This window comes from Triplophysa dalaica, chromosome 1 (assembly GCF_015846415.1).
Source record: "Triplophysa dalaica isolate WHDGS20190420 chromosome 1, ASM1584641v1, whole genome shotgun sequence".
Lineage (NCBI taxonomy): Eukaryota > Metazoa > Chordata > Actinopteri > Cypriniformes > Nemacheilidae > Triplophysa > Triplophysa dalaica.
The window spans coordinates 23,790,256-23,817,831 of NC_079542.1; the positions used below are offsets into that span (position 1 = coordinate 23,790,256).

The 27,576-nt window shown below is 37.6% G+C and overlaps 3 protein-coding genes across 4 annotated transcripts; 1 reads left to right on the forward strand and 2 right to left on the reverse strand.

Moving 5' to 3' along the window:
- Nucleotides 1-359: 359 nt before the first annotated feature.
- Nucleotides 360-22,185, reverse strand: ppp2r5b (protein phosphatase 2, regulatory subunit B', beta). Of its 2 annotated transcripts, none has more exons than XM_056752466.1 (13): nucleotides 20,746-22,185; nucleotides 14,544-14,740; nucleotides 13,913-14,014; nucleotides 13,690-13,782; nucleotides 10,018-10,148; nucleotides 9,870-9,929; nucleotides 8,638-8,746; nucleotides 5,086-5,139; nucleotides 4,935-4,985; nucleotides 4,425-4,544; nucleotides 4,154-4,281; nucleotides 3,932-4,033; nucleotides 360-2,083 (listed from the first exon to the last, which is right to left on the reverse strand). In XM_056752466.1, the coding sequence occupies exons 1-13, from the start codon at nucleotides 20,939-20,941 to the stop codon at nucleotides 1,915-1,917; spliced, it is 1,512 nt and encodes a 503-aa protein (XP_056608444.1). In that variant the 5' UTR covers nucleotides 20,942-22,185; the 3' UTR covers nucleotides 360-1,914. The 2 variants fall into 2 exon arrangements, with proteins under 2 accessions (XP_056608444.1, XP_056608450.1); XM_056752472.1 differs by lacking the exon at nucleotides 20,746-22,185 and adding an exon at nucleotides 15,631-15,748.
- Nucleotides 22,186-22,469: 284 nt separating this feature from the next.
- Nucleotides 22,470-25,473, reverse strand: batf2 (basic leucine zipper ATF-like transcription factor 2). Its single transcript, XM_056755912.1, has 4 exons — nucleotides 25,318-25,473; nucleotides 24,259-24,732; nucleotides 24,044-24,151; nucleotides 22,470-23,121 (listed from the first exon to the last, which is right to left on the reverse strand). Exons 2-4 carry the CDS (start codon nucleotides 24,334-24,336, stop codon nucleotides 22,768-22,770), a joined length of 540 nt encoding a protein of 179 aa, XP_056611890.1. The 5' UTR covers nucleotides 24,337-24,732; nucleotides 25,318-25,473; the 3' UTR covers nucleotides 22,470-22,767.
- A 204-nt stretch (nucleotides 25,474-25,677) lies between these two features.
- arl2 (ADP-ribosylation factor-like 2) lies at nucleotides 25,678-27,469 on the forward strand. Its single transcript, XM_056755901.1, has 5 exons — nucleotides 25,678-25,874; nucleotides 26,013-26,123; nucleotides 26,697-26,859; nucleotides 26,985-27,065; nucleotides 27,146-27,469. Exons 1-5 carry the CDS (start codon nucleotides 25,810-25,812, stop codon nucleotides 27,278-27,280), a joined length of 555 nt encoding a protein of 184 aa, XP_056611879.1. The 5' UTR covers nucleotides 25,678-25,809; the 3' UTR covers nucleotides 27,281-27,469.
- Nucleotides 27,470-27,576: the final 107 nt, after the last annotated feature.

The following is a 27,576-nucleotide window of genomic DNA, read 5'->3' on the forward strand; positions in this document are numbered from 1 at the left end:
TTAACATTTGGAACATAGCTCATTATCAGAAGCTTCTAAGAAATTCTTTTTTTAACCATAGTACCTATTGCTGTTGTTAAGCACGTTTATCATACAGACATCAATGTAATTATAATTCCCATTCATCTCAACTGGAACATTGCACAGCATTATAAACAACTGCTTATGTTTAAGGAATGAATAGGAATCATAAAATGTACCCTGCTTTATCGACCTCATTAATGTTTTTGAACGGTTAGTTTATAATGTTTCAGATGTAAATAAAAAGTTACAAGAAAGCTGAAACGAGATCCTCTGGTATGTCAAAGAATGAGTGAAAATAATGAGTGTTCTTGATGCGGAGTCACTCAACAGACGTATTCATGTTTACATCCCACTTTTATACATTCATATCCCAAAGCCCCCCATCGCTCCCCCAAAAATACATTGCTATGTTTAAACACAAGACATTGATCAAAAGGACAGTGCAACTCTATTGATGCTACTTCTGCATACAGTTTCAGTCCATATTTATTGCCGTCTCTATTCTATATCATTTCTTTCTTTCGTTTGCTCATATGAAATGTGATGTTTCGCAAATACCGGTTCTGTCAGAGTGAAGACTTTCTTTAGAAGGAGAACAAGAATGATATTGTTTGCTATTTTCATGTTTTTCTTGGTAAATGAGAGAGACTATTGAAATCAATCATGGACAGTGGCAGTTCATTTGAGTTCATTTAAGCACAATCAAAGTGAATGTTACATTCTCATCTAATCCCTGTTCTTCACTAAACCTCTGCTCTACAACATCCAAACATACGAGCACACTCTCACACACAGCGCAATCTCTTCCTAGGCTTTCTTGAGATGGCTACACAACCAGTTCCTTTCCATTATCAAGCCTCCACATTAATAAATATAAACAACAAAAAACAAATGTACAAAAAACAAGAAAGAACAGAACTCTGTTCTCTCTTAAAATTATACTGAAACACAAGATTGCCAACAAGCATTTTGATTGAAAAAACAAATAAATAAAAATCGGCCAACATAGATTATTCAAACAGATAACAATATTGCTAAATTAAAATGTGATGAGTGTTTTCATAAAAAAACAAGATAATAACAGACTAAAGTATTGTCACTTCATAACATGTTTAGTTTTACCTAGCAGCATACTTCAGTCATGTTTATGAGGTGCTACACTAGTTTACCCCCACCAACACTATAATCAGACATAGATATCATATTTATAGATATATATATATATATTATATATATATATAAAAACATCAGTTATAGGAGCATAGAAGTAGTACTTATAGAATAAGCTGTAGAAGTAGGAACATTAGAATCATTACTAGAATTTTCATCTTTAGAATCATTAGTAACTTTCCTCTTCAGTGTTTGACTTTATGCAAGAGTCTGTTGGTCGGTAGACGGGGGCTCGGATCGCGCCCGAGAGAAACAGAACCAGTTCTGGAATGACGGCAATGTACGATGCATAAGTGTTTTTGAATTTGAGTGTGCGCGTGCGGCTTCCACGTCTGAACCCTGGGCAGGTACATTTTGCACGGTAAGGTTTATGATATAGGTGTGTGTTAGAATACAAATAAAAGATGCAGAGAGTGTGAAAAGCGTGAATGAAGCATATGAAAGAGTAGGACGCATGTGAGAGGTACTATTTTTTTCTTTTACAGTATGTCTCACTCGGGGTGTGATGTGTGCTTCAGTGTGTGTCAAATATCTACATATGGACTGCCTGTTGTATATGTGCTCTGTCTGGCACTTGGAATCGGACTGTTTGCATGGTGTGTGTGTTTTTTTGTGTGTGTGAGATTGAGGCATCGATTGGTTCCGAAGTCAGAAATATTGATCATTTTACAGTGCTGTGATATTTTTGAGTGAGTGTGTGTTTGTGTTTGCGTGTGGTTTCTAGGTGGTATTGGTAGTGCTGGTCTCTGATTGGCTCCTGGTGGCGTTCTCTCTTTCTTGCAGGTTCTTCTGGTTTCTGCTGGCCTCGGCCAGGCTCTGCAGGCGGCTTTCCTGCTTCTCCTCCAAATTCCTCCACAGCTCAGCTCGCTCCCTTTCTTTCTTCAGCTCCCTACAAAGAGAAAAAAATGAGGGGGCAAAGAGTTGGGTGAGTGTTTATAATTTTAAGAAAGATGAAAGATTAAAAACTCAACAGGAAATCATAATTGACCTTCATTCTTTTCTTTTTTGGACATCTGAGATTTCACATATTTTAAAGGAAGAGTTCACCAGTAGTTCTTTGGTTCTTGCATGTCTCCTGACTAATTGTCATGTGCCTGTTTTGGCGGCACCAATGTGTCATAATGATTTGTATTTGTATTGCATGTTATATTGGTAATAACTCTCTTGCAGTGCTGTTCGGCTTGTTGCGTTTCAAGTCTGGAGAAGTGTTTGTATCATGTAGTAAGTGTGACGGTATAATGACATATGCGCATTTCTATAGGAAAGCACAGTAAGGTAAAATACCTTACTGTACTCTGGTAAGTGTGTGCGTTGGGGGGTGTTGCGCATGCGCAGAGGGCAAAGCCCCAAACGTCATGGTTTGCTACTGGTACAAAGACAAATATTATGTGAACACAAGCTTTTATTCCATAACACAAACTAATACTGTTGCATAGTTTAAATGTAATTTACTAAAATTCATATATAATATAAGTATATTTATATACATTTAATAATACTAAAAATAATAATACTAATAATATATATTATTATATAATAATAATAATATAATATATTAATATAAATTAATCTGAATAATCACACTTTTTCTTAATCGCACATAAAATTAATGTATAGTTTTAAATTCTAGAATTTCACATTTAATCTCCAAATTACTGAAACAACAGATTTCTTTAACAGCATCATTTTATGAATGAAAGCTAACATTCTGATTAGTACTGCAACTGATGTCTCCATTAAATTGAAAAAAATATATATTTTAACATTCATTTTAGCAATTGTACAGTACAATCGAAAGCTATCATGTCTAACATGTAGGAAATATATAAAAATGTAATGAAGTTCTTAAACACTTAACAGTCTTTAATGCTTAATTCTAAATTAAAAACATAATAATTCTCATTAAAGCTACAAAACGCATTGAATTCCTTGTTTCTTTTGTTCTTTAATTGATATTAGTGACAGAAGTCACAGCAGCAGGTTTAGAATGGGGCCCCTTAAAGAGCTGCTTCTCTACGCAGATCTGACGCCCTTTCCCATTTTCACAACTCTTTGCATTCATTTGAGATTTAATTTAACATGTTGAAGTCTGTGCTTACGAAAATACTAGACAAAACGCGCTTTCTGGCATAATCTTGTGTGGTTTTGTTCATTCAAGCACGAAAGATTAACTTAATGCTGGTGCGCTGTCTGACAGATTCTGACAGAGAATCAGTGACGCAACCTTTAGCCCTTGACTGTATACACCAGATTGAACTGCTGTCGCGTTGCATTTTACCGCGTCGCAGAGCTGGAAGCTGTCTATCTACACTGAATGCGTCAAATCTTCTGTTTCAAATCATGTAGCGCTAGACAAAGGCTGACAAAACAAACGGATGCTGCGTTAAATATTTTTTATGCGTTAGTCTGAAAAAAAACTAAACATATGCGTTAACGTGTTGACAGCCCAAATATAAATAAATAAATAAAAGTGTTGTATTATAACCAAAGATCAAAGAAGTTAACTTCGGACGAGGTACGGATGTCCGATGAGACGTCTATTCTTTTAAGCCCGTCCCCACCGTCCACCTGGTTCCATTCTAATATTTAATGCTTAATTATTCCATTCCAATCAACTCCCATTAAGTCCCATCATAGATCTTCTTCTGCAAATATACTGGGTTCACCACATTACAAGAAGTACTGTTAAAAAAGTAAAATGTGCTGTTTATATTTTACCTCTAAGCTGTGTACTCACTTCTGTTTCTCCACTTTGTACGAGGCAGTGAGATCATCAAAGAGCTTGCTGTTCATCTCCATGAATGTCTTCAGTACATTGTAGATAAGAGAGATGATCGTCCTAAAAATAAAATGTAGAAATGTCTTATTGGCCTGGTGATGGATTCTGATGGGTCTCTTGATTGACGTCAATAACATTTTTAAAAGGTTTTTAAATGAAGGATTTCAAAAAGACACTGACTGGTTCCAGTGCTCTTTGGAAACTCTGTACAGAGTGCCGAACACCAGAGGCAGAATGACCTGGCAGTTCTCCTCTATAAGACTCAGAATGTACTCATTATTCCAGAAATACAGAGCCCGCTCTGCAACCTGAAAGAGAAAAATTAAAATAAAGAGAGAGAATGAGGGCTTTTTCATCACTCGTCTTGTGTTCTACAGCACTGATGACAGACAGACAGGGGTAGTATAACACAATATGGGAGTTCTGCTGGAGTGTGGAAGAGGAATTTGACCTGGAAATGAGGGCTGGAGATGCAGGCAGCGATCTCTTTGAACAGAGGCTCCTGCACCCGGATAAACTGAGATGGTTCAATCACATCCAGAATCTCCTCGATCTCTCCCAGGAACATCACCTGAGGATTATATACAAGCTATCAAAATCCACAGAAAATAAGCAAAATGTAAATCAAGAAATGTTTAAAAATATAAACTATGAACACCATCAATTAATCGTCTCGATCAAAATATCAGACTATGGACAAGATTTGTTTTGCAAGATGTAAACAACACGGCCCAGAAGTACTTCCTGTTTCACCTGACAGTATGTTAGAATAAAATACAACCAATAGAACAAAATACAGATTTGAAATGTGAAACTGACATCTTTGAAATGGATTCAAGTGTGAAACACATGTAAATAAATAAATACAAATAAAAAACCTGAAACAGGAAGTGCTTCTGGGCCAGTGCTGTATCATATCTTGCAGAACGAGTTTCCACGCTGGTATTCATGCTATTCTTACCTCTTTCTGAGTGCATGTTTTGGGCCAGTATCTCAACAGCCCCCTGATGATCTAATAAAGACAGTAAGGAGACCAAAAAATGTAACACTCATCTTGGATTGTGTGTGACATATTTGTTTTCAAAAGCATGACAGAATGACATTTGACTTGCATGTTCTGTAACTGTGGCATCCTTCTCCATGAATTGCACCACACAGTAAGCCAGCTAAACAACAAAGAACAACATTTGAATAAAGTCATCCGTCTAAGTCTACAGGTTGTCTACACACCATATGAGTAACCTCAAAGCCGTAATGATTGTATCTGCAGGGGCTGCTGGTTTGAGGGTGTGTGTGGAGAGGGTTGGATAGGGAAGGAAGGTCAGGGGGTGATGGTGGTCAATGGAGCCATACATAAGGGAGATTGTTCATCGATTAAAGTGCAGACCCACCCCTTCACTGTGAGAAAAAATACAAGCTCTAATCTGCCTTACAGTTTGAGTTGAAGGAATGAGCTGACATCACAAATAAAGTCTCCTGCTAATCTGAATCCTGAATGCCCCCACATGGCTTTATCATCAATCTGCCAGCAGTGACACATACCCATACTGAACAATACATAAAGGCATAGTTAACCCAATAATTATCATTCTTTTACTATTTTACCTTCCTTCTACGGACCCTCATGTCATTCCAAACCTATATGAATCTGTTTCTTTCTCCAAAACAGAAGATATTTTGACGAATGTAGGTTACAATTGGTCCCTGTTGACTTGCATTGTATGGACAAAAAACCATTGAGACATTTCTCAAAATCTTCTTTTGTGTTCCCCAGAAGTCATAAAGGTTTTTTGACGACACAAGGGTAAAAAAATAATGACAGAAATTTATGTTTGGGTGAGCAATCCCTTAAAGTGCCAATATTGTTGCTATATTTAGTTGAAACTAGTTCACCCAAAACTGAAAATTCTGTCATCATTTACTCACCCTCTTGTCCTTTCAAACCTTCATGACTTTCTTTCTTCTGCAAAAGACAAAAGAAGATATTTTGAAGAAAGTTGGTAACCAGGCTGGTGAGAACCATTTTGATGAATAGCAATGTGTAACATGTATAAAGCAAGCACTACAACTGCACTAAAGTAATAAAATATGCAAGTTTATATGTAGTAAGTATTCATTTAGATGACATTTGTATATTAAATGATTTTTGACTAATGAAATTGATCTCCCAGGTTTATTTGCCTTGCTCATGTCTTGCCTTCTATGGGCTTTAATCATTAGACCACATTATTTACAGTATAATACATTGAGTTAAGGTATAATGTGTTTAAAATGAATTTCTGTTGCTGACAATTGGCTAGATTTTCAATACGTCTGGCAAGAATGCCAGTTTATGAGTTCAGGGGAATTTCAGAATATCAACCGTAACCTAGACTTTCTCATTTATTTGCTTAGTTTCAGTTTTGATCAATTAAAAAATCCCTATTAATATCCCAGAATCATTCATCTGTGGAGTAAAGGTATTTTTCATAGAGCCAATAAATTGCAGAGTTACAGTTAATGACACCATACGTTTCTGTACACTCGAAAAGCACTTAATCTACATTTTAAATGTCACTGAACCACCGAGACTAAACAGAAATAAATAATGACACTACAAAAACACACAATCACGCATGCAGAATTTATATGAAGATTAATATATACCCTAAAGAGAAGACACACAAAAAAGCATCTGAGCCCCAGAGATCACAGACAAGACTGAGAAAAAGATGCTTTTCCAAAGGGACGTCACACAACTTGTGTGTTCACATGTGTATGCGCCTCTGAGTGCATTCGGGGTTTTGGTTACCACGGAAGCCCTTCTGCATGGTTGCCTGGGTGAGATGTTAGGGTGGAGAAAGGTGTGTGTGTGTCTTATTCGGAAGGACTGATGTCACATCTGTTTCTTTCCCTGGGGGGTGAGAGGCCATCACCTGTTGTTTTATTATTTTCCTCCTGAATCTTTATCTAACTCAGGAACATTATAATTATACTAATAGTTTTTTATTGTCTCTATTGTTTCCACTATACACCATACTTTCCTCCTCGAATTATTTCTTATGCAAATAGTTAAAAATAGTAACTATAACACCACCCCCACATGTGACACACAGTGCAAAAGAAACATTGAAGCATACAGTGCCACACAGACTGGTGACAAAATCATTTCTCAAAAAAAAGTCTGTCAGTCTGTTTAGACTTTCATCTTCCTTAGAGCTCTCTAGAAATGTGTGATGTGCTGGAGAAGCCTTGGGTAATGAAGAATTTGGCTGCACTGTGCCTTCGATTCTATGGAGGCTGCATAAAAGAAGATTGGGCCAACTGAAGGCATTCCCTGGGAGCACCCCCAATGCCCTCATGGGCAGTAAGAATTATAAACACCCTGGAGTGGGCAATGAATTATGGATGGGGTGATATTGACAAGAGGCGGGAAAGTGAAGGAATGTAGGGCAAGCGCTTTCAGAATACAAACATACACATGCTGACATTCGGGTACTTGATGAATAAGTGTGTAAATGTTATGTGTGGCCAAAACCAAACATTTGAAAGAATCTTAAAGAAAGATTTTTTTCTGTACAATGACCATTTATAGTGACCACTTCTCTACAAAAGACAAATTAAAAAAAGCAGTAAATTGCCATAACTGCACTCCATAACAAGAGTCTTTTAAAGCCAAATGGCAAGGTTTTTAGATTATCTTTTGAGAGTTGTAGATTTTTTAAACCATTATGCTTTTTTCTTTTTGAGCTTGACAGAAGGGATCAATATTTTAGGCAAAGAGCAATTTCTTATTTTTTACCCCAAAGAAAAACTGCATGTATGTTTGCAAGTAAATCATGACGGAACTTTTCTTCTTAAGTGAACTTTTCAAAAGTGTCAAAATATTTTTTTGACCTTTGTATTTAACATTATTTAAAATGAGTACTTAGCGCCCTCATGTGGTGTGTGATCCATTCATATAACACAATGTAAAAAAATAAGTGTTTCGCCTTCATTTTTACTCTTTCTTTATGAAGTTTAACATGCTTAATACGAAATTCAAGATTTTTACATTTGAAGGTCCGCACAAAACGACATAATAGTTTCACACATTATCGGTATTACTACTGGTGCGCAGAAATTACGAAGTACTGGCATAACACTCAGAGGTGTGCATTTGATTGCTTTTGTCTTTTGTGACTAAAACTGTCCTCACAAGCTAAGTTCCAGACATAGTCACCAATCCTCGCCTCACCCCACCTTCCCTCTGGTACAGAAATTTCATAAAAATTCTGTCAGTTACAATTGGAAAATACATTTTAAAATATGTGAAAATTTCTACTGTTTTTGTTTATTTGCAATATACCATCCGATATATCGTAATTAATGATATAAGCTCATAATTTTATTCAGCGAATTTTATACACCAAAACATTGATGCTACATGAAAAGTATTAAACAGGCCTCAAGACTGAATTTAAGCCCTAAAAATCCTACCTCCTAATGAACAGAAAAAGTGTTTACCAAAAGGCAGAAAGAATTATTACTCTACTGAGGTAGGCAGCAGTTTAAAACTATTGTGTTGCATTACTACTGAGATTACATGAACAAGCTCCTTCTTTCTTATAGATCTCCATTCACTTTACAGTTTCAGAGCTGTGTGTGCATCCCAGTGCGGGTGTCACAGTGTGTCTGACTCTAACCTGCGCATGGAAAATAGAGAGAGACTTGGCAGTGTGCAGGGGGATCAGGACCCTCACCAGGAACTGCTTATGCTCTGATTTGAGGGGCAGAGCAAAGCCATTTATGATACTGGAGGAGAGGAAGGAGAGAAAAGGAGAGCAGAGGAGTGAGTAGGATGCAGTAGAGTAAACAGGATTAGTATCAGTTGTCTGCATGATGCTCTGTACACTCATTCGCTACGTTATTGTTCATCAACTAATCCCCCGCTAACCCCCCCATCATTCCTCTCTTTCTGACTGTCTCCTGCTCTCTCCTCCTATCATTTGTTTTGTCTTATCTTCCTTCTCAGTCTATTCCTTCCATTGCTTAACTATTATTAATTCCATTCTGTCTATATTTTCTCTCACTTCATCTCTTTATTCTACCACCTAACTATCTCTCATGCTTTACATATTCAATCTCCATCATCCCTTATGTCTCGTTCTTTAGTCTTATTCTGCATATCTCTTTACTTTATCTCTCATCCTGTCTGTCTTCTCCCTCGCTACAGCTTTCTCATTCTACCTCATTCTCTCTTTCTCAGTAGTGATCAGAGAGATGTGTGGGTGGGAGGCACTATAAATACTACTGGCATCAACCTGAATTTAGACCTCCATCCCCAACACTCTGACTCATCCCTCCCCCTGGTCCTGTCTCTCTCTCCCCTCTTTCTCTCTGACAGAGGTTTGCTTTGTTTATGCTATTAAACATACTCAGAAATAGGCATCATTTTGATTTGGTAGAACCAAATAGGCAAAGTGGCAGAGGTTCGCATAGAACATGGCTGTGAATTACATTTCTGGACATGCTAAAACGGGCAACGTTTGAACACGCAGACGATGCAACCGATGATGTTGGCGGTGTCTGAATCACCAGCTTACACACAAAACATATAGCATCTCGCCACAGTAATAAAGTAATACAGGGATATCAGTGTGACGTTATGTAACACTATGATTTACAGCTTTGAAATGATGGTTTCAAATGTCATAAGATATATTTACTTCATAACAGTGGATATAGAATAAATCATAGGGAGATACACTATGATTGAAATATTCATTTGCTTTGTAAATGACATTTGATAAAATAAATAAAAATAATATATGTACATCATTTTTACTATTATTTAATATAATCAGTGATCTAAAATAAACAATAAATGCAGTTCAATGTTGTTCTTTCTACTATGAAGGTGTAAAACAACATCTACCTCCCCAAAATCTCCAGAAGTTCAGCGACTCCGTTGAAACGCTCAGTTTCATAAATGAACCTGTAATGTTACAAAAAAAAGTAAAGTAGTAAGCGCATTGGCTGTGTATTATCATTCCATGTCATGTTCTTTGTTTAATGTGTCTGACCTGAGGAAGATATTGTTGATCTGTTTGCGGATGTAGGCCCTCAAGCCCAGGAGTTTGCCGTAGACACGGTGCAATATGGTCTTCAGATATTCTCTCTCTCTTGGGTCCTCACTGTCAAATAATTCCAGCAGCTACACCCACACACACACACACACACACACACACACACACGCACACCACACACATACAGTCAGCCTTTTTGCACATTATTAAAATCACCAATGGTATGTCCTTACACCTAGCGAGAATGTTTTAGTGGTGTTATTTGCCATTTCTTGCTAAAAGCAGCAATAAACTGAGCTCAAAAATAAAACACATTATAATAGTCAGAGGTGGTTATAGACTCCCTTTCACTAGGGGTTTAGAAATGTCTTTTAGGAACTATCAGACATTATATTAACCAAAGGATTGAGGTTTGACCAGCTAGCTTTGTCCAGTTCGACCATGTTGGTAGATGCTGAGAAACTCAACATGTCATCCGCCACTTATGCCCTAGTTGAGGAACTCCCATTGAGATGAATGGAAATGCTTACAGATAGAGGTGTAACAATACGCTTAGATCACGATTCAATATGATCAAAGATTTTTATATTAACAAGATACTGTAGGTCACTGCCACTGAAATGAATGGGGAGGAACGCAACACTTAATATGGCCGCCCTAGCGAAGCTTTGCACATGCGAAGTATGTAACGCAACAAGAACAATTATGTTGTTAATCGAAATTTTATCATAGGAAACAAACGTTTTGGTAAAGTTAACATCATTGTTTAATTGTTTAATTGGGATTTCAGTCGGCGATTGTAGAAATACCAGTCTTCCTGTCTAAATTTGGGCAGCAAAATCCGGGAGACTTGCAAACCTTGGGAGGGGGGTGGATGTGTTGTTGTGAAGGGCAAAAAGGGCAACCCTCTGTTATAAATCTTTTAATTATTTTATATCTAACATAAGATAATTATGTTATTACATGTAAATCAATACATTTATTCAGAATAATATTACAAACTGTTTCATGCAGCTCACATGCCCATGAATCCATGCAAGGTATCATTTTAATTAAATATTTAAAATTTAACGTCTGACATAAAATACATCTAAACGCAGTTTAAAAGGCTCGAGCACATTGTCCCTTTGCGCGTCCCGTAGTTCGGGTGTTTTTACTTTGTTTATTAGTTAGCAGAATGTTTTATTTTCTATTTACATGGATTGTTGGATGTACCAGTGTTTGCATATTGCAGTTAGTATTTACAAGAACCGCTTGAAATAAACCCTTTATGGACTGTTTTATTCAAAGTTGTCTACAGTACTTACAACTCTTTACATAACACGTTTTTTTCTCTCTAGCAGTGGCAGAGCTAGAGTTTTTGTATGGGGTGGCCGGGGGTGGCCAAGACTTCTTCAGGAGGCCCACAGACCATGACAGAAAATTGTTGTGTAAACCTGACCTGGCATCGAATTAATTATAAATAAATAATAGGATAGCAGATTAGAGGTACAAGTGATAATTTACTTCCCAGAGTTTGTCACAAATGTGACAAATGAATACAAAACAATTGCACAACGTAATGAAATTGATGTAATTCTAAATGTATGTAGATGTTATACATTATAAATATAAATAATGAAAATGTTGAAAACAATTTAATCCTAACAACTTGTTTAATTTACACAGAAAAAAGCAGCACCATAGGTGTCTTTGTGCTGATGTGGATCGTACATCAGCATCGTATCAGATTTTATAAATATAAAACATATACTCATTTCATTATTAAAAATAAATGATTGATGCTGATTATTTCCCTTGATGTTGTCATCTTGATTATTACTTTCGGATATTAGAATACATTAAAAGGTTTTACATGCTACAAAACAAGGTGAGAAGCTGTTTTGATTCTCTAAGGAACACAAAAATCAGTTATTCAAACGGGAAATATATAGAAAACACAACATTCAATCACTAAAACACTCAACGGCTTTAGGATATACATTTAAGTGTCTGACTACTCTACATAATTAATCTCTTTCTTAAATCCTATCTGTATGCTGTTATTACAGATAAACTTTGTAAGCGTGGCGCAGCTCTTCTTCACCGGTGAATCGTTTAAACTCCTCTGATTGGACAGTATATTCATACAATAAACTTGATAGCTCTAATGCTCAATGCTGTAGCAGAGCCAAAATGCTGTCATCGACATTCATTCTTATTTAGACTGTAGCTGTCATAGATCCTTTTTTATTAAGCAGGGACCGTTTGCCCTCTTTTATCTTGAATTTGGAGGGCAGTTTTGTTCACCTTTTTGTCATATTTCTGTTCATTTCCGACACCGATGTAAACAATGTATGTTTGGAACCAATAATTCCTTTTAATAAAGACTAACATAAACTTACACAATGATATGTTTAAGATTATATTAGGTTGGATTTGGTGACTTAAACAACCAACTGAGAAATCGAAGAATAAAAACATATGATGAAAATAGCGGTAAACGATGCTGTTAGACTTGCTTGACTTTCGTGTGCGGTGAAGTCATGTGCACTGCCACCGAATATTAAAAGCTTTGTTCAATGAGAGGTGAAATCAGCTTTCAATCAACATAAGTAGCAAATCAAATTTTGGGGTGGCACCCAGGGTGACCAATTGGATGTTAGGGGTGTTCAGTGCCCATTGGACCCCCTCTGGATCCGCAACTGTTGTAAAGGCATAAAAAGCTTAACAACAACAGCTAATGTGGTTTTAAAATATGATATAGGTTTCAGTAGTTTAACTTTAGGGAGACATCCAAAAATTCTGTTACAGTAGACCAAGAGAAAAAAACAATACATTTACGACAGAAATCCTTAAAAAAAGAGTGAAAATATTACTTCTGCAGATCAAGCACTAGCTATAGACTCTGCATCTAGACTACATGTCTAGGAACGAGCGTTAAATGAAAAACGCCGAGTGTAATATGGGGACCTATAGCTGTGTAATGAGAGGACATTTTTAGCGGGTATCCTCTCTATACTACTCCACTTCGGCTACCGTTCAATTTCGCCTATCAAAGGGCGCCTACACTGGCTCAAGCCACGGAGCCATCCTCCTGTTCAAGTGAAAGTGTTCTGGTTTCCGTCGTAAGAAATAAGGAGAAATAACTAGATACAGGAGTTTACAGGAGAAATAACAAAATGGAAGGGTGGCAGGAGATGGGTGTACAAAACGGGAGACTCCCAGTCAAAACGGGATTGTTGACAGGTATCCCCTTAACAGACTTTGATACAGTACACAATACTGTGTTAACAATTACGATTGCATTATGAATTTTGTAAATATATACATATATTTGACACTCAAATGACAGATTTTTCCCAAAACATTAACCGTTTTTGTAACATTTGTTATTTTGTAAAATAATTGTCAACATTTAAGGTTGAATTCAACCATTTTTATGTAAGCCAATAATAACTGAATAGAAACTGAATAGAAATACTAAACTTTAACATAAAAATATAAAAAATATATCTCATTTTTAAATATATTGCCATAGCTACGATATATTTCTTAGTAGCTCTACGATACATATCTTAATGTTTTTGAATTGGGATATGCGATACATTGTTACACCCCTCCTTACAGATCCTTATGCTTTCTCAAGGTATTAGGAAACTCTTAACACACACAAAAATAGCTCCATACCTGCAGAACGAATTTCTGGTCCACATAGCGCTTGGCAAGAGACGGCTGGAAATCTGGACTCTCAAGAAAGCGTAAAAAGAACTCATACACCAGCTACATTTAAAAAAAGAAAAAGGAGAGAGAGAGACAAGCTTTAAAAAACTCATAATGTTTTCTCATCCCATGGTGTGAGTATATGTGTTAGTGTGCGTTTATGTGTATATAAATGCAGAAAGATATGTGCCTGTAAATGCGGCCAGGAAGCTTCCAGAGCTGGTTCATCCTCTTCTGGGTCAAACTCCGGGTTCTCACTGGGTGGGAGAGTTCTAAAAATGTTCACTGAGATCTGCAGTGAAAGAGTAAATGAGAACCAGACGAAAAGAGTTAGCACAATAAGCATAAGATTATTCAAACATCCCTTTAATGTATGTTTTTAACCTCTTGAACATGTGTAAAGTGATATTAATACCATTGTACATGATTTTGTTAGCATTGTACTAAATTATATTCATATATCACAACTTTGCTTGGAAAATCTTGGTATTACCATGGTGCCCTATCCAAAAATATGACAGTGATAAGTGACCTGTCGTCCACAAAACAATACAACAAATTTTCTATCAAAATATTAAACGGACTGCTTAACAAAACAAAAATCAATTGTTTTCCAATTAAGGTGTTTTTCTAATCCGCTACATACAGTTCAGAGCTACTGTAGCTAAACACAAGGAAACAAATGGTTCTTTAAGTGCACTTTAGAGCACTGAGATCCAGCACGTTCCTCAACGCCAATTTATCTCCCTCAGCCTCATCTGCTTATTTATCAAATCTCATTCTACTCCATCACTTTTTCTTTCTTTCATGATCCATCTCACCATTTTAATAGCCTCTGGGTAAAGGGGCTCGATGAGGACCCCGCGGCTGGTGGCCACGCTCTCCACCAGCTCGTTGAGCGCCGCACGTTTGATCTCTTTTCCCTTTAGGTCGGCGACGCAGTCCAGAAAGTCGAAAAGCACACTACACTGTTGAAGCTTCTTACAGAACAAGTCGTGAAGTTCGGCCACTGGGACATCTAAGAGACAGGCATGATAGCAGAGAAATCAAATTTAATGTACAAAGCACCACAAAGCACCAGACACGTCAAGATCTTCATTCCTTTATGCAGGAGAGCACAAATACATCGCTGCACATGACATATAGAAGCGAGAGGAATATAAATTCTTCAATTTACAGTTATATTACTAGATACATTTATAATAATTTTGTTTAAACAATAGTTATAGATTTGTTAAAGTATATTATTAAAATAGTTTATAATAATACGTATCACATATTTTGGCAAGCACTTTAAAAAACACAGTGCCACACTTTATTCATTAGCACCTGTGCTAATAATAAGAAATATCTTCTCAAGTACAATTGTGACACAGATGAATTCGTTTTTACAGATGGACAAAAACAAGGCCTGGTTTTATTTAACTTTGAAAATGTTCATATTTTTCCCAGCATTATGGGTTAAACTAAAATCTAGTGCTCGGGCTTTTCATTATTTGATAAACATAGTGTTCAGGTTAAAATGTTTAAAATAATAGTAAACAGAAAGAATAAAAATTGTGATAAAAAATCACAATTTTACAAAGTTTGGCAGTATTTGATTTTAGCTAATTGCGTTTATCTGATTTCTTCACAAACATAATATTGTCATTCTGTGTTTCCACACTTTTATACTCACAAATACACACAGACTAACATCTATAGGGTAGACAGACAGCATGGTAATGTATACTTTTGAAGTGTATGGATGGGATGCTAATGAGAAATGAGCGGAGGCGTCTGGTGCTAACAGGATTAGCGGGTGCTATCTTTAACCCTGCGCTGTCTTGGCCTCTCTGTGGACGCAGCTGCTCAGTCACCATAACTATGAAAATCTGCTTCATTCATCCAAAAACTCCCACAACTTACATGTCCTAATGTTCCTGTTCAACAACATTCTCTCAGTTTTTCCAGTCCCAGCATGGCACTTCATAAAATTATTCTCCATTAAAAATGAATAAGTCTTAACCTTCACTGTGTGCCTCAGACAGAGTCAATCAAAAGGGGTGGAGTAAGGAAGGTGGTCAAATGAGAGATGTTGAATCAAAAGATTGTGGAGTATATAGACCTAAGCCATTACAGAAATGTCAATGGATTTAATACAAAATCTAATGGCTTCCATTACAATGCTATTATGAACAGGGATGCACATAAGTGCAAAATAAAATAAATGCGCTCTTTAGACCGCTCATTTGCGTACTGACACGGTTTAAAGCGCTTAATGCACAAGTACAATCCCTGTTTTAGACGACCTACGTGTATTACTGGATAAGATTTACTTTAGAACTGAATGCTGTTAAATCGTATGTGGTTTGTTCCCGGTGTTTAAAAGGACACTTGGTCTAAATGGCGACAGACCGGAGTATTTGTAGCTCCGCCTTTATCGGTTCGTCTATCGTTCCTAGACAAGCACGCGTTGCACGCAGACTCTGTGAATGTCTAGATTTGCAATGCTCAGCGCTGCACGTCGAAATAAATGCCGCTTCTCGTAAACTTTCTACAAAAACAAGCTGTTTAAACTTGACACTTGCACGCAGTCCGTGTTTATTAATGTTATACTCGATCCTAGCTCCGCACCGCACGTTTCCATGTGCGCTCGCAAATGCTCGCAAACTTACTTCTCAGCAACCTGTCAAAGGTTGTCGTTTTAGGTTTCAAAGTTGGTGTTGAATATTAATATTAACTAAGAAGTAATACATTTTCATTGTACTATAAGCTTTCCTGTATCTCAGTGGTAAGAAGAGCGTTGCGTTAACAACGCAAGGTTGTGGGTTCGAAAACAGGGGATTGCAAATGCATATGAAAATGTATAGGATAATGCAATGTAAGTCGCTTTGGATAAAAGCGTCTGCCAAATGCCTAAAATGTAATGTAGAAAATGTAAGTTTAATATAAATATAGTTTTAATCACACTGTATTATTTTGTTCATTGTTCTTTAAAAGTAACTTTTTTTAATATGTAAATATAATTTTTCACACTATGTGCGGTGTGAGCACCCAATCTCCAGGCGCTCTCTGACAGAGAACCTGACAGAAAAACTTATGTGCACCCCTGATTATGAATACCATTATCTGTTTCCAATTGAAACCATTACAAAATTGCTTTGTGTAGTGTTTTGGGCCTTATTCCAGTATAGTCTTTTATAGTGTTATATTACCCACCAAATAGCGTACCTTTTTATCGTTACCATAATAGTGGCGTTGACTCCTATATTCTCTCAAATTTTATCGTTATAATTATCATTCTTGGTGTAAAGAATGAAGGACAATGATATGAAAGAGTGTCTTATGTAATACTGTATGTGTTTGTGTGTGTTGTAGGAAACAAAGGGGAGGATGAGGTCCACGAGAGCGACACAGCCACAGCAGTCAGAACAGCTAAATTGTCCAGGGAAACACGTGCACAGAGACACAGGGCGGAGAAAAGGAAAACTGGAGGAGGGGACAGGGAAAGAAAACAAGTGAATGGGAAATTCTAGAAATATTCCTTAGAAATTAACTTCGAAACCACAAGAAAATGTTCAAAACCAAAAAGACATTATACTGACTCGGGGAAAAAGAAAAAAACAAGAATTTCTTGTCCGAACATACCATTTTTGTTATAACAAGTTAAATAATGCATATCTCCCTTTTGACATGACACTGTTGTAATAAACTCGGTAATGTTTTAAACTCATAGCTGCTAAATATAGAGTAGCCAATAACAGTGGGACATGAGAGCGAGAGAGATGCATGCTAGGAAAAGAAACCGTGAGGAGGGAGAGTGGGAGATGATGTCATCGCTCTACCCAGATCTTCTCCTCATGCTCTCACTTTACCCTCCTCTCCATCCTTCTCTCACTCCCCCTGTAGTTCTTTCTGTAGCAGTGGGTTTTTAATGAGGAAACTCTTTCTAGTTAAAACATATTACTGTGTTTGGGTGGCAAAACAGTTCTTGTTATTTTGGGCCACCAAAACCACCTCTCTGCCAAAACTATCAAAACCGCACGTGAAAATGACTGCAGGACAAAACAGGAACAGCTACATTTTACAGTAGACTTTTATGAGGATGTGAGGATTTTCAAATCCAATTTTCTTGTGTTTCTTTGACATGATATGAATCTGTTAACGTTTTAACATCAAAACAATAACTAAAAGTAACACTGTTTGGTGCTTCCAGGGAAAGTATCACAACCTCACTCCGCTAAACTCAACTAAACCCCAATGAAGAACCAGAACGAATCATTACTTGGAATACGACCGCTATATATTTGTTTTCTTTTGCCAATAATGGTAAAGCTCTGATGTTATGTATTCAATCCAAAAACATCAATAACAACTATTACAACCTCCTACCAAACGGTTATTAATAAACCTTATCTCAAAGTCATAAGACAACAAAAAATCACACCCTTTTTTTCTATTCGCCATTCTTCACAATGAACAAGGATAGATCTGGCCTGAGGTCTTTTGCTGAACAATAATAATTAGTCGTCTGTACACCGTGCAAGCACTCTACAGCTCGCCACTGCTCCTCCACTTACTGCTTCACATGCTTATCCAATTCACTCTCTCTTTCTGTCTCTAATGCTCTTCTGTCTCCTTCTCTCTCCCTGTCTCAATAATCACTCACTCCCTCTCTTGTTTTCTCCCTCTTCCAATCTTGCCCCATTTATTGATCGGAGGAGGCCAGAGAGGGAGCAGGCCTTCTGTGTACTGTAACCTTACACCAGGCCTGACCAGCTGGACCCTGCAGAAATAAGCAGACAGATACATATAGCCTGCATTGTGAAACGCGGTTTCTTAAACAGAAATAGATAGATTTTCACAATGAAATAATAATTCAAAACTGAAAAATCTCATCGCAGCATGAATCATGTTCTCTACCCAATTCCACAGGTTCTTATTGCTAACCATGAGCAAACATATTTGGCATAGAATTCAAATGACAGAACTTATCTGCATATACACATATCCTTGCAAACAGAATGTATAAATATTTAATATTGTAAAAATGTTACACACCCTAAAATGTCTCGGTTCAGAGCACATGGAGTCGTAGAGCTCTGAGATGCCTATTGTCTAAGTGAGAGTTTCACCCTCCGGCAGCGACAGCTATTTACAGAGACACAAACTCACGAGGACTTGAACTCAACTCACTATACTGAGGTGGATGAATAACACAAGCTGACATTAAAGGAGAATTTATAAATGAGAATAAACACTTCACCATCACATCATTAACAAGCCTACGATCTTATTCCCATAACTAATGACAGCCTACAGAACAAAGTCAACTCGAATGTTGTACATATTTTTGAATGGTCAACCAATTAAAGACTTGGGTCACGTTTTGGGATTGATAAGGTGTCTCTGCTGTTTTCTTCACCTGGTCGCTATTACACTCACACACACAGCTTATGAACATAAATTCACAGCACTCAGACCAAAGCACTCAGATGCACTATATGTCAGGTGATGTCTGTCATGCTCCAAACAGCTGATCTTGCATTTAAGTACTATTTGTCACATTGAAACATGGTGTACCAGTAATGGAGTTTATGAAAGTTGCAGATATACAGTACATAAAGAAAACCTGCAATTATGCAATAATGCACAAAAAAAATGTGGCACCGGTGTCATTCCAGCGCATGGTAACACAAAATACTTTGTTAATAATGCCCTGTTCATTTTAAGTATTTGTTTTTGTATTTCAAAGTGTCGTCTTTGATTGCAAGAATTTTGTGAGCTGCAAGAGCTGATTTGTCTATGTTGTCTATATACTCTCTAAATGTATGTTATGCTGTAATATGTACTGTATTTATTTGTATGAAAACAGTAAGAAATGTTGGGGGGGGTGAGAAAAGCAGTGAGTTATTAGGTATTGATTAACCCTGATGGCGGACATTTGCTCTGCCATGCACTAATAACTGATAGATGTTATGTTTACAGTTGTGACCATTTGCTTAAATATGTATAAATAAATGTTTTTGCTATGAAGGAAATCTCTGTATTTCAGAAGGATTCAAAAATCAAGACTAAAATGGGTTTAATGATATTTGTTTGTATTCATTCTTTCAAAAAAAGCTCTAAGAAGCCCGCAGAATTGGATATACATCTGGAAGACAAAAGAGCCAAATAAACCCACAGCCAGTGACAGGGTTGAAATTAAACACATTGGATTTAGTGAAACTAACCCAAACCCTAGAAGTTGATTAACACTGGAGATTTGTCTCAGTGACGTGAATGACTGAAAGCAGGTCAGCTGGATGTTTTAGCAGGACAGAGGTTCAGTCTGGAGTCCCTGTGACACACCAACTGGCAGCGCACCCTCAGCTGGAGTGTGTCCTGGTACCACTAAACCCTGCTTCACTGGAAATGTCACTCAGATGATTCCCGTATTACACAAAATGAATCATATCCTGCAAGAGTGTGAATCATGAAGTCGTGTAGGTTCTCTAAGGTTCCTATCACAACGTTGTATAACTGATTTAGTAAATCGCTTTATTGTTTTGCTCAATATTGTAAGTGGCTTTTTATAAAAGAGTCTGCAAAGTATCTAAATTTGTAGGCTAATATCTATACGCAAAAGGCCGAATTATTTTCTACCTCCATAATATATTTAATGCAGGAGCTCTTGACTGCTTGGTGAATAAGCAGTTATGGCCAGCTCATAAAAATCAGGATAAAACTAATAGGGTCTCCTAACTAATGTTTTTGAAAAACATTTCCAAAAGAACTTGCTTACAGATAAAATAGGCCATGTTGATCTGAGAACCATTATGCTGAGATGCCCAACTGAACAAGCTGATGTATCTACACATGGAGTATTTATGGTGGTCGTCTATCCAGCAGCCTTATTATAACATCAAATGATTCTCAAGAAAGCACCATCAATTCAAAACGATCCAAATATGTGTGAATACGCCCAAATTAAGGATTTTTGTCTGTGAACAACCTTTATCTTGTGACTAACCACCTCATGTCCCAGTTAGATGTACGTACCTTTAAGTAAGGGCAGCGGCGTGAGCTCCACCTGGGAGCTCTGATAGCGGAACTGTGAGGAGCTATGGGACCGTCGCTGCCGCGCACGGCGCATCGAGCGGCGGGGAAAGCCGTCTACCTTCTCCGCGCTCGGCACTGAGAAGCCCGTGGTCGGCGATGATGGGCTCGACGGAGGTAGCTTCGTTGGGGTCTCCATAGCTGCAGCGGCGGTGCTCGAAAGATGATTGTGTGAGGACGGAGCCAATGGCGAGAACAGGCTCTTCTAAGCTTAGAGTCTTTATTCACCTTCTTACTGAGTCAATGTGTGTTTCTTGAATGGAGATAGTCAAATGATCGAGCGAAGATTGACTGAAGTTATCTAACCTGGTCCAAATACGGATAGAGAGATGGTGGAGAGCTCGTAAAAGCTATCTCTGTTCAATTTGACGCGTCTCTTGCTTGTGTCACATTAAACCCCATCAAAAACGAAATTACAATCGTAAATAAGCACAAGGGGGATCCGATTACTTATGTCTTAATTAAGAGACATCAGGGTGAACAGAAATTGCTACAATAAAGACATCTCTGTCGTACTGTCGTCATCGGCCTAAACTCGGTATTTATTTAAATATTTATAGGTTAGAGGAATACATCGGTACCGAATTTAAAATGGGGTGTAATAATCATTCTGCTATCCGTTCATCGCGGGCCAATCGTTCAACATTGAAAACAAATACGCGATTATAAAATCCTGTCATATAACTCCTTTACACAGGTACAAATGCATCACTTATTCGTTTGAGGTTATCGTCACATTACCAGTCACCAGCTCTGCGCCTCAAGTCCTTATCAGAGTCACCCAATGTCCCCCTGTTAATTCCGTTATTGTACCGTCGGTCGGGTTCTGATCCACGCAGGGCGGGGATGAACTGCCTCAAACGTGCCTACATGTGCACAGCATCACGGCGGCCGCTGCAGCACAGATACCCTCTTCTACCTCCTCGCGCTCAAATACACCAAACCGCCGTTCAATGACTTGAATCACAAGAAAGTCGATAGTCTTCCTCAATATCGTCTGTCGTCCTTCTTCTCCGTCGTTTCCCCCCCGTTTCTTTATTTCCCAGCAGCTAGTGTCGGTCGTTGTCTTCAGGTGGTGCAAGTAGATGTAGATGCTACACACTGCAGATGACGCTCACGTCCTTCTTATTTATTTATTTACTTATACGCGACCCGTTGTTAGTCATCGCGATGTTATGACTATACCCTACCGATAATATGTACCGTTTATCTGACTGATTATTAGATGTGTGTTTTTTTTATTTCGTCCGTATCTTTATAAGACAGCTGTTTTCTACCTCAGCCTCTCCCCTTCTCTTCCCTCTCTCGCTCCCTTCTGGCTGACAGTCTCTATTAGCCGCTGTGTTTTGGGACTGTCAGGTTGGCCATTGTTCTTTCTTCATTCGTTCATCATTCCACCAGCTAACCCGTTGCTGTGTTCACGATTTTTTGTTCAATCCGGCGCTAAGTGTTGAATAAACCCGAGGTCTATGATATTGTTGTACCGACGAGGTGTTGCAGACTTATTTTAAGACCACTAAATGTGATGCGTTAAGGGCGTTTTGGCTACGGAGAGACAATCCCTAACTGCTATGACCCCTGAGAAAGACGGAATCCAAGTGGCTGTGATGTTTAGAAAAAACACATGAAACATGATTTATGAATACAAAATGATTTTTTCCAAGCATACAAAATGCATAAAAAACAACTTGGGCCGAGCGGGCCATGGTCTTGAGATGTACATTAAATATAATGCTGTGTTATAGCTACATGTAATTTAAATACTTATCTCATCTGTAAAAATGGTTTAAATAAATACGACAAATTTTATTAACATATTCACACCTAGTAGGGAGGGACATGGTTTTGAGGAACAGTAATGTTGTAATGTAATGTAAAAGAACAGCATTAAAGACTCTGTGCAGTAGGCTTTGTTGTAGTGTGTAAAGCATGTCACCAAATAACAATGCAACTGAGGTTTGTGTTTTAAATTTGCGGCAAGTAGCCAACACCATTCACAATGTCCCAAGGAGAAAATTCGCTACTGTCAATGAGTTCTGTTAAAGACATTTCCAGTGAATTATGTGGAGAGCCTGACAAAAAATCCAGGTCCAAGGGCAAGGGGTTAGGATCAGGGATGAAGGGGAAATCTGAGCGAGGGGGTGTAGCTGTGGATGGAAGTCCTTGAACGGTCATGGGTACTGGTGGACCATGTGGGCACAGTTTAATGCAATGAGGTTCATGTTGTTCCAAAGCAGTGGTATAGAATTGAAGCTCTTTCTTCAGTTCTGCGATTTCTTTCAGGTATGCCGCATTGGACTGCTCTAGAGTTTGGAGTTCCTGTGTGGGAAGATAATTAAAGTTGTTCAAATGTCGTTAGTTGAAATGGAAAAGGTATACAAGTGGCAGGTAACTTTGGAGGATAGTAACAAAACATTAAACAAAGATACACATTTCAACTAAATAAAAACGGTACAGGAAATTAGGGTTGAAATGAATCCCTCATTTACTGTTAATCTTGGAAAAGTTATAGGATGTGAATAGACTGGCACGTAAAAAGGGGGAAGTCCAATATTTGTACAGCAATAGAGAAACAGAAAGTGAAAGGGATACACTTTAACTACTTTAAAGTTATATTGAACGCTGGAATAAAAACACTAGTCATTAAAATTATGCAACTGTGAAATATCAAAAGCAAGTTAAAGAAACCTGAGACAAAAACTCTGTTATTTTAACCAAATTACAGTCATGGCTTATCAGTCTGTTTTATTTGTCCCAGTCTCAAGCTGGGTTTCCCAGAAATGCCTGTCAGCACAGACGGATTGTGCAATGCTTACTTTCATCCACACCTACGTACTACCCAGTAATTATTGACAAACGAAAACCAAAAGTTTGCTCCACAGTACAGAGAAGCTACAGACACGCAACACAAACTGACATCAAGCCCTTTTTGCAGGATTGTCCATCGTTATTTTTTTAGATCAACATGTGGCAAAGGTTACATGGCTGGTAAATGCAATAAATACAAATATTTAGCACAAGCACACTGTTCCTGTTACTCAAAAGAACCAATGAAATATAATGATAAAACGTCTTTGTATATAAGAACCTCCCAAATGCATACACTAATTCAAAAAAGTAACAAAAATATTTGTGTGGCTTGCAAGTAAACACATTTTCGAAACAAAGTGAAGATTATGTGTGAATATAAGAACAAAAGATAATGGCATTCACAAAGGGAGAAACATTTAAAGGAACTGACCTCGTGCAACACGTCTGCTTTTTCCGTCTGTTTTTTGCGACTCTTGCGAGCTGCATCTCTGTTCTTGTCTCTGCGCTGATGCTTATGTTCACCTGTTTGTTCTGTCGTCTAATATACACCATCAGATCACATGATCAGAGTCACAATAAATAAACAGTGCATATGTCCTGTATAAAATCTAATAAACTTAAATAAGCTAAAAATATTTATCCTACCCAGTCTGGAGGACTTTGAGAATCACTTTGAGAGAAAGGACTGCCTCGGTCAAAGTTTTCCATGAAGGCAACTGGCATCTCTAAATATACGGATGAGTATTCCGCTAACAGTTGAATTCCTTCAATCGCTTGCACATGAGAATGAACCACCAGTTCTTGCAAAAAATTGTTTATTAACGCAAACGCGTTCAAATGAATGCTGAAGCAAGTGTTGAAATGAACTGAAGTGCCTGGTCATGATTGAAACTTTTTATGTCCTTTGTAACGTATGCTGTAGGCGGTGGAATGAGCCAATAGCTCTTTCATGAGGTGACGCAACAACGAAGCGCATTGAAGTGTTTTCAGTTTCGAATTATTTTAAATGGTCCGGTTAGCGGAGGAGGAAGGTCAACTCCTTCCGGAGGGGTATTGCCCGTATTTAGCTTGTTCTTTTCCCGCTCCTCAGTGTGACGTTTCCGAAAATTCTGGGATTTCCTGTAATAAAGTGCGGCACACACGGATAATGTTTTGTTGGAATGTGCATGCTTCTCTTTACGTTTGTCATTTTAAACTTGTAATTTCACAAAAAGCAAATGTAAGAAATCCTAACTCACATTGGTTAACTGTATGTGTTGTATTCGTGTTCATATTATTTCATTTATTGAAGTAAGGTTGTGCTGTGTTGATAGAATACCTGCATGGCTCTACTAACTAATGCATGCTTGGTTTCATTTCCATTCGGAAGTCCGTAATAAAAAGCATTACTGGTTGTAAAATGGACAACTCGTTGATTCCCAAAGTTTGTGTCTTATTAGAAGAACATGCCAGTAATCAAGGATATGGTTCTGCTTTGTGAAAATCTGATGGCTGGACCCCTTATCAGAGCCTGTGGCCATTAAAACCAAATTTTCCAGGTAGTAATAATTGTTTTTCATTTAATTAAAGAGGCTATTTTGTGTTCATTTTCTTTGTGAATATATTTGATAAAGTTTACTTTTATCTTTAATGTAAAAGGACATGCGACAGAGTATGTGATTGTATAACTATTAGAAAGCAATATGTCAGATATTGGTAACTTACCCAATAGAGTGATCAAAAAGTTTTTAGGTATGATAAGAGTACCGGACAAAAATAGATGAAACCATTATATCATTTGAATGGCCTTGTTGTGTGATTCCTTCACCTCGTGTTTCTTGTGTTTGGAGAATGCACAGGTTGCGCTGCTGCACATATAGCAACAAATGTTAAGGGCTGACGATTTTTTTTAATCATGATTAAACATTTTAACTGACGGCAATTCACACCAATCCAAAACGCAGACACGCCCTGCAGCGATGTTCCTCAGCCAATAGAATAAACGAATGGTCAAACGACAGATGCATCCACCAACCATATAAAGCTAACGTTCTTGCTAGTGGAATTTCTAACCAATCATGCATGAGTGTGCTGCGTCATCTCAAATAAACACTTCCATGTTTTCAGAATGGCTGTGAAAGAGCGCGTGTGTTTTATTTGTTAAAGAATTATTTCGCATTTAAACCAATTAGGGTGTTTAAGGATATAACATTGACGATGGGATTACTCACGATCTTGAAGAAGATGAAGCACAAGGAGCGGGAAATGCGACTACTGATGCTGTATCTTTTCATGACAAATGCATTCAGGATGTTCATTTCATGTATTTACTCTTCTTATGGGACTAATGTTTAAAAATGTGTGTAGATTAACGTCATTTGTGTTGATGACACTGTGCATCCTTAACATTTCGATTTCAGTGGTCTTGACAATGCTGGAAAAACAACCATCCTGAAAAAGTTTAATGGGGAAGATGTCAGCACTATTTCTCCAACGTTGGGGTTCAACATAAAGACTCTTGAGCATAGGGGGTAAAACGAGACCCGATGTTTCGTGATCCTTTGTGTTTATGTATTTGCTCAGCTTCAACAAGAAGTGGAGAGCAGGCCTACTGCATTGTGGATGTTTATAGCACACAAAAATCTGGTTTACGTCTATTTGACGTCTGCATTTACATCTGCAAGACAATCGCAATACGTAGTTTGCTCATCTGCGATAGGTGTTGGGGCACATAATCTGTAAGATGTTTATGATTTATGATGGATGTAAAATTGCTTTTTCTAAGATGTTTAGCAAATGTTTTATACACAGGAGATGTTTCCCAGATCTTTAGCATACGTATAGACATCTCCGAGACGTATTGATGAGTTGCAGTAAATGCACACGTCAAACATACGTAAACCAGATGGAGTGTGCTATCAAGGTTGATTACTAAAATGTCTAAAATGACTAAGGCCTTCGAATAGTTAATGAGCATGTTTAGAAAAATATAAGCTATTTTCATTATTTATGAATTTGTTGTTGATTAATAAAAAACAATATGCCTTAATTTAACATAATGGGGAATTAGTCTTCATTTAATAAAAAGGTATTGTTTTTCATAGGTTTAATCTGAATATCTGGGATGTGGGAGGTCAGAAGTCGTTGCGGTCGTACTGGAGGAATTATTTTGAAAGCACAGATGGACTGGTGTGGGTAGTGGACAGTGCAGACCGATTGAGACTGGAAGACTGCAGAAAAGAGCTGAGTGTCTTATTACTAGAGGAGGTGAGATCGCCAGTGTCTTCAGTTAGATGATGTTTATTTATAATTACCTTGGTAGTTGTATAAAAACTTTTATTTTAATAAGCATATTTTTACATTCAATTCTTCATTTGCGTTCTCTTAAACAGCGATTAGGAGGAGCCACTCTGCTAGTGTTTGCCAACAAACAAGACCTGCCTGGTGCACTATCAAAAGATGCCATACGAGAGGTATTTCTTACACTTCTGCATGGCAGGACACAACCGTGAATAATCAGTTAAAGTGATCATATTTTTTTTTTGCTCCACAGGTTCTAGGCCTGGATGACATTAAGATGCATCATTGGTGTATAGTGGGATGCAGTGCAGTGACTGGCGAAAATCTGCTGACAGGCGTGGACTGGTTACTTGATGATATAGCAGCTCGGATCTTTACATCTGACTGAGGGACTGAACATTTCAACACATAGGGACAATTCAGAAGGCTCCTGTTAAACGTATTAATACAAATATATCTTAAGATTTAAAGTTTAGCTCCAACACAATGTACCACTTACGGATGAGATATCATTATACTCCTTTTTCCATTTGCCCAGTATATCTACTGCATTGTTTCAATAAACCTGTTACCATTACCCTGCTCAATTCAATTCCTGGCACACTGCAGAGATTACCTTAAGGATTACTGAAAATGACTTGTTTTTAGTATTGGAGCTCAACTGCGCTTTCAATTCAACCCTGA

What these genes read in the sequence shown, in the direction of transcription:
- batf2 (XM_056755912.1), bottom strand. Translation starts at nt 24,336, where the DNA reads ATGCCAGTTGCCTTCATGGAAAACTTTGACCGAGGCAGTCCTTTCTCT. An exon ending in CTCAAAGTCCTCCAGACTGG is followed by an intron (nt 24,152 to 24,258) that starts GTAGGATAAATA and finishes GGTGTATATTAG; the next exon opens with ACGACAGAACAAACAGGTGA. An exon ending in AAGCAGACGTGTTGCACGAG is followed by an intron (nt 23,122 to 24,043) that starts GTCAGTTCCTTT and finishes CTTCCCACACAG; the next exon opens with GAACTCCAAACTCTAGAGCA.
- arl2 (XM_056755901.1), top strand. Translation starts at nt 25,810, where the DNA reads ATGGGATTACTCACGATCTTGAAGAAGATGAAGCACAAGGAGCGGGAA. An exon ending in AAGACTCTTGAGCATAGGGG is followed by an intron (nt 26,124 to 26,696) that starts GTAAAACGAGAC and finishes TGTTTTTCATAG; the next exon opens with GTTTAATCTGAATATCTGGG. An exon ending in GTGTCTTATTACTAGAGGAG is followed by an intron (nt 26,860 to 26,984) that starts GTGAGATCGCCA and finishes TCTCTTAAACAG; the next exon opens with CGATTAGGAGGAGCCACTCT.
- ppp2r5b (XM_056752466.1), bottom strand. Translation starts at nt 20,941, where the DNA reads ATGGAGACCCCAACGAAGCTACCTCCGTCGAGCCCATCATCGCCGACC. An exon ending in ATGCCACAGTTACAGAACAT is followed by an intron (nt 4,986 to 5,085) that starts GCAAGTCAAATG and finishes TGTCTTTATTAG; the next exon opens with ATCATCAGGGGGCTGTTGAG. An exon ending in TCCAAAGAGCACTGGAACCA is followed by an intron (nt 4,034 to 4,153) that starts GTCAGTGTCTTT and finishes TTTTATTTTTAG; the next exon opens with GACGATCATCTCTCTTATCT.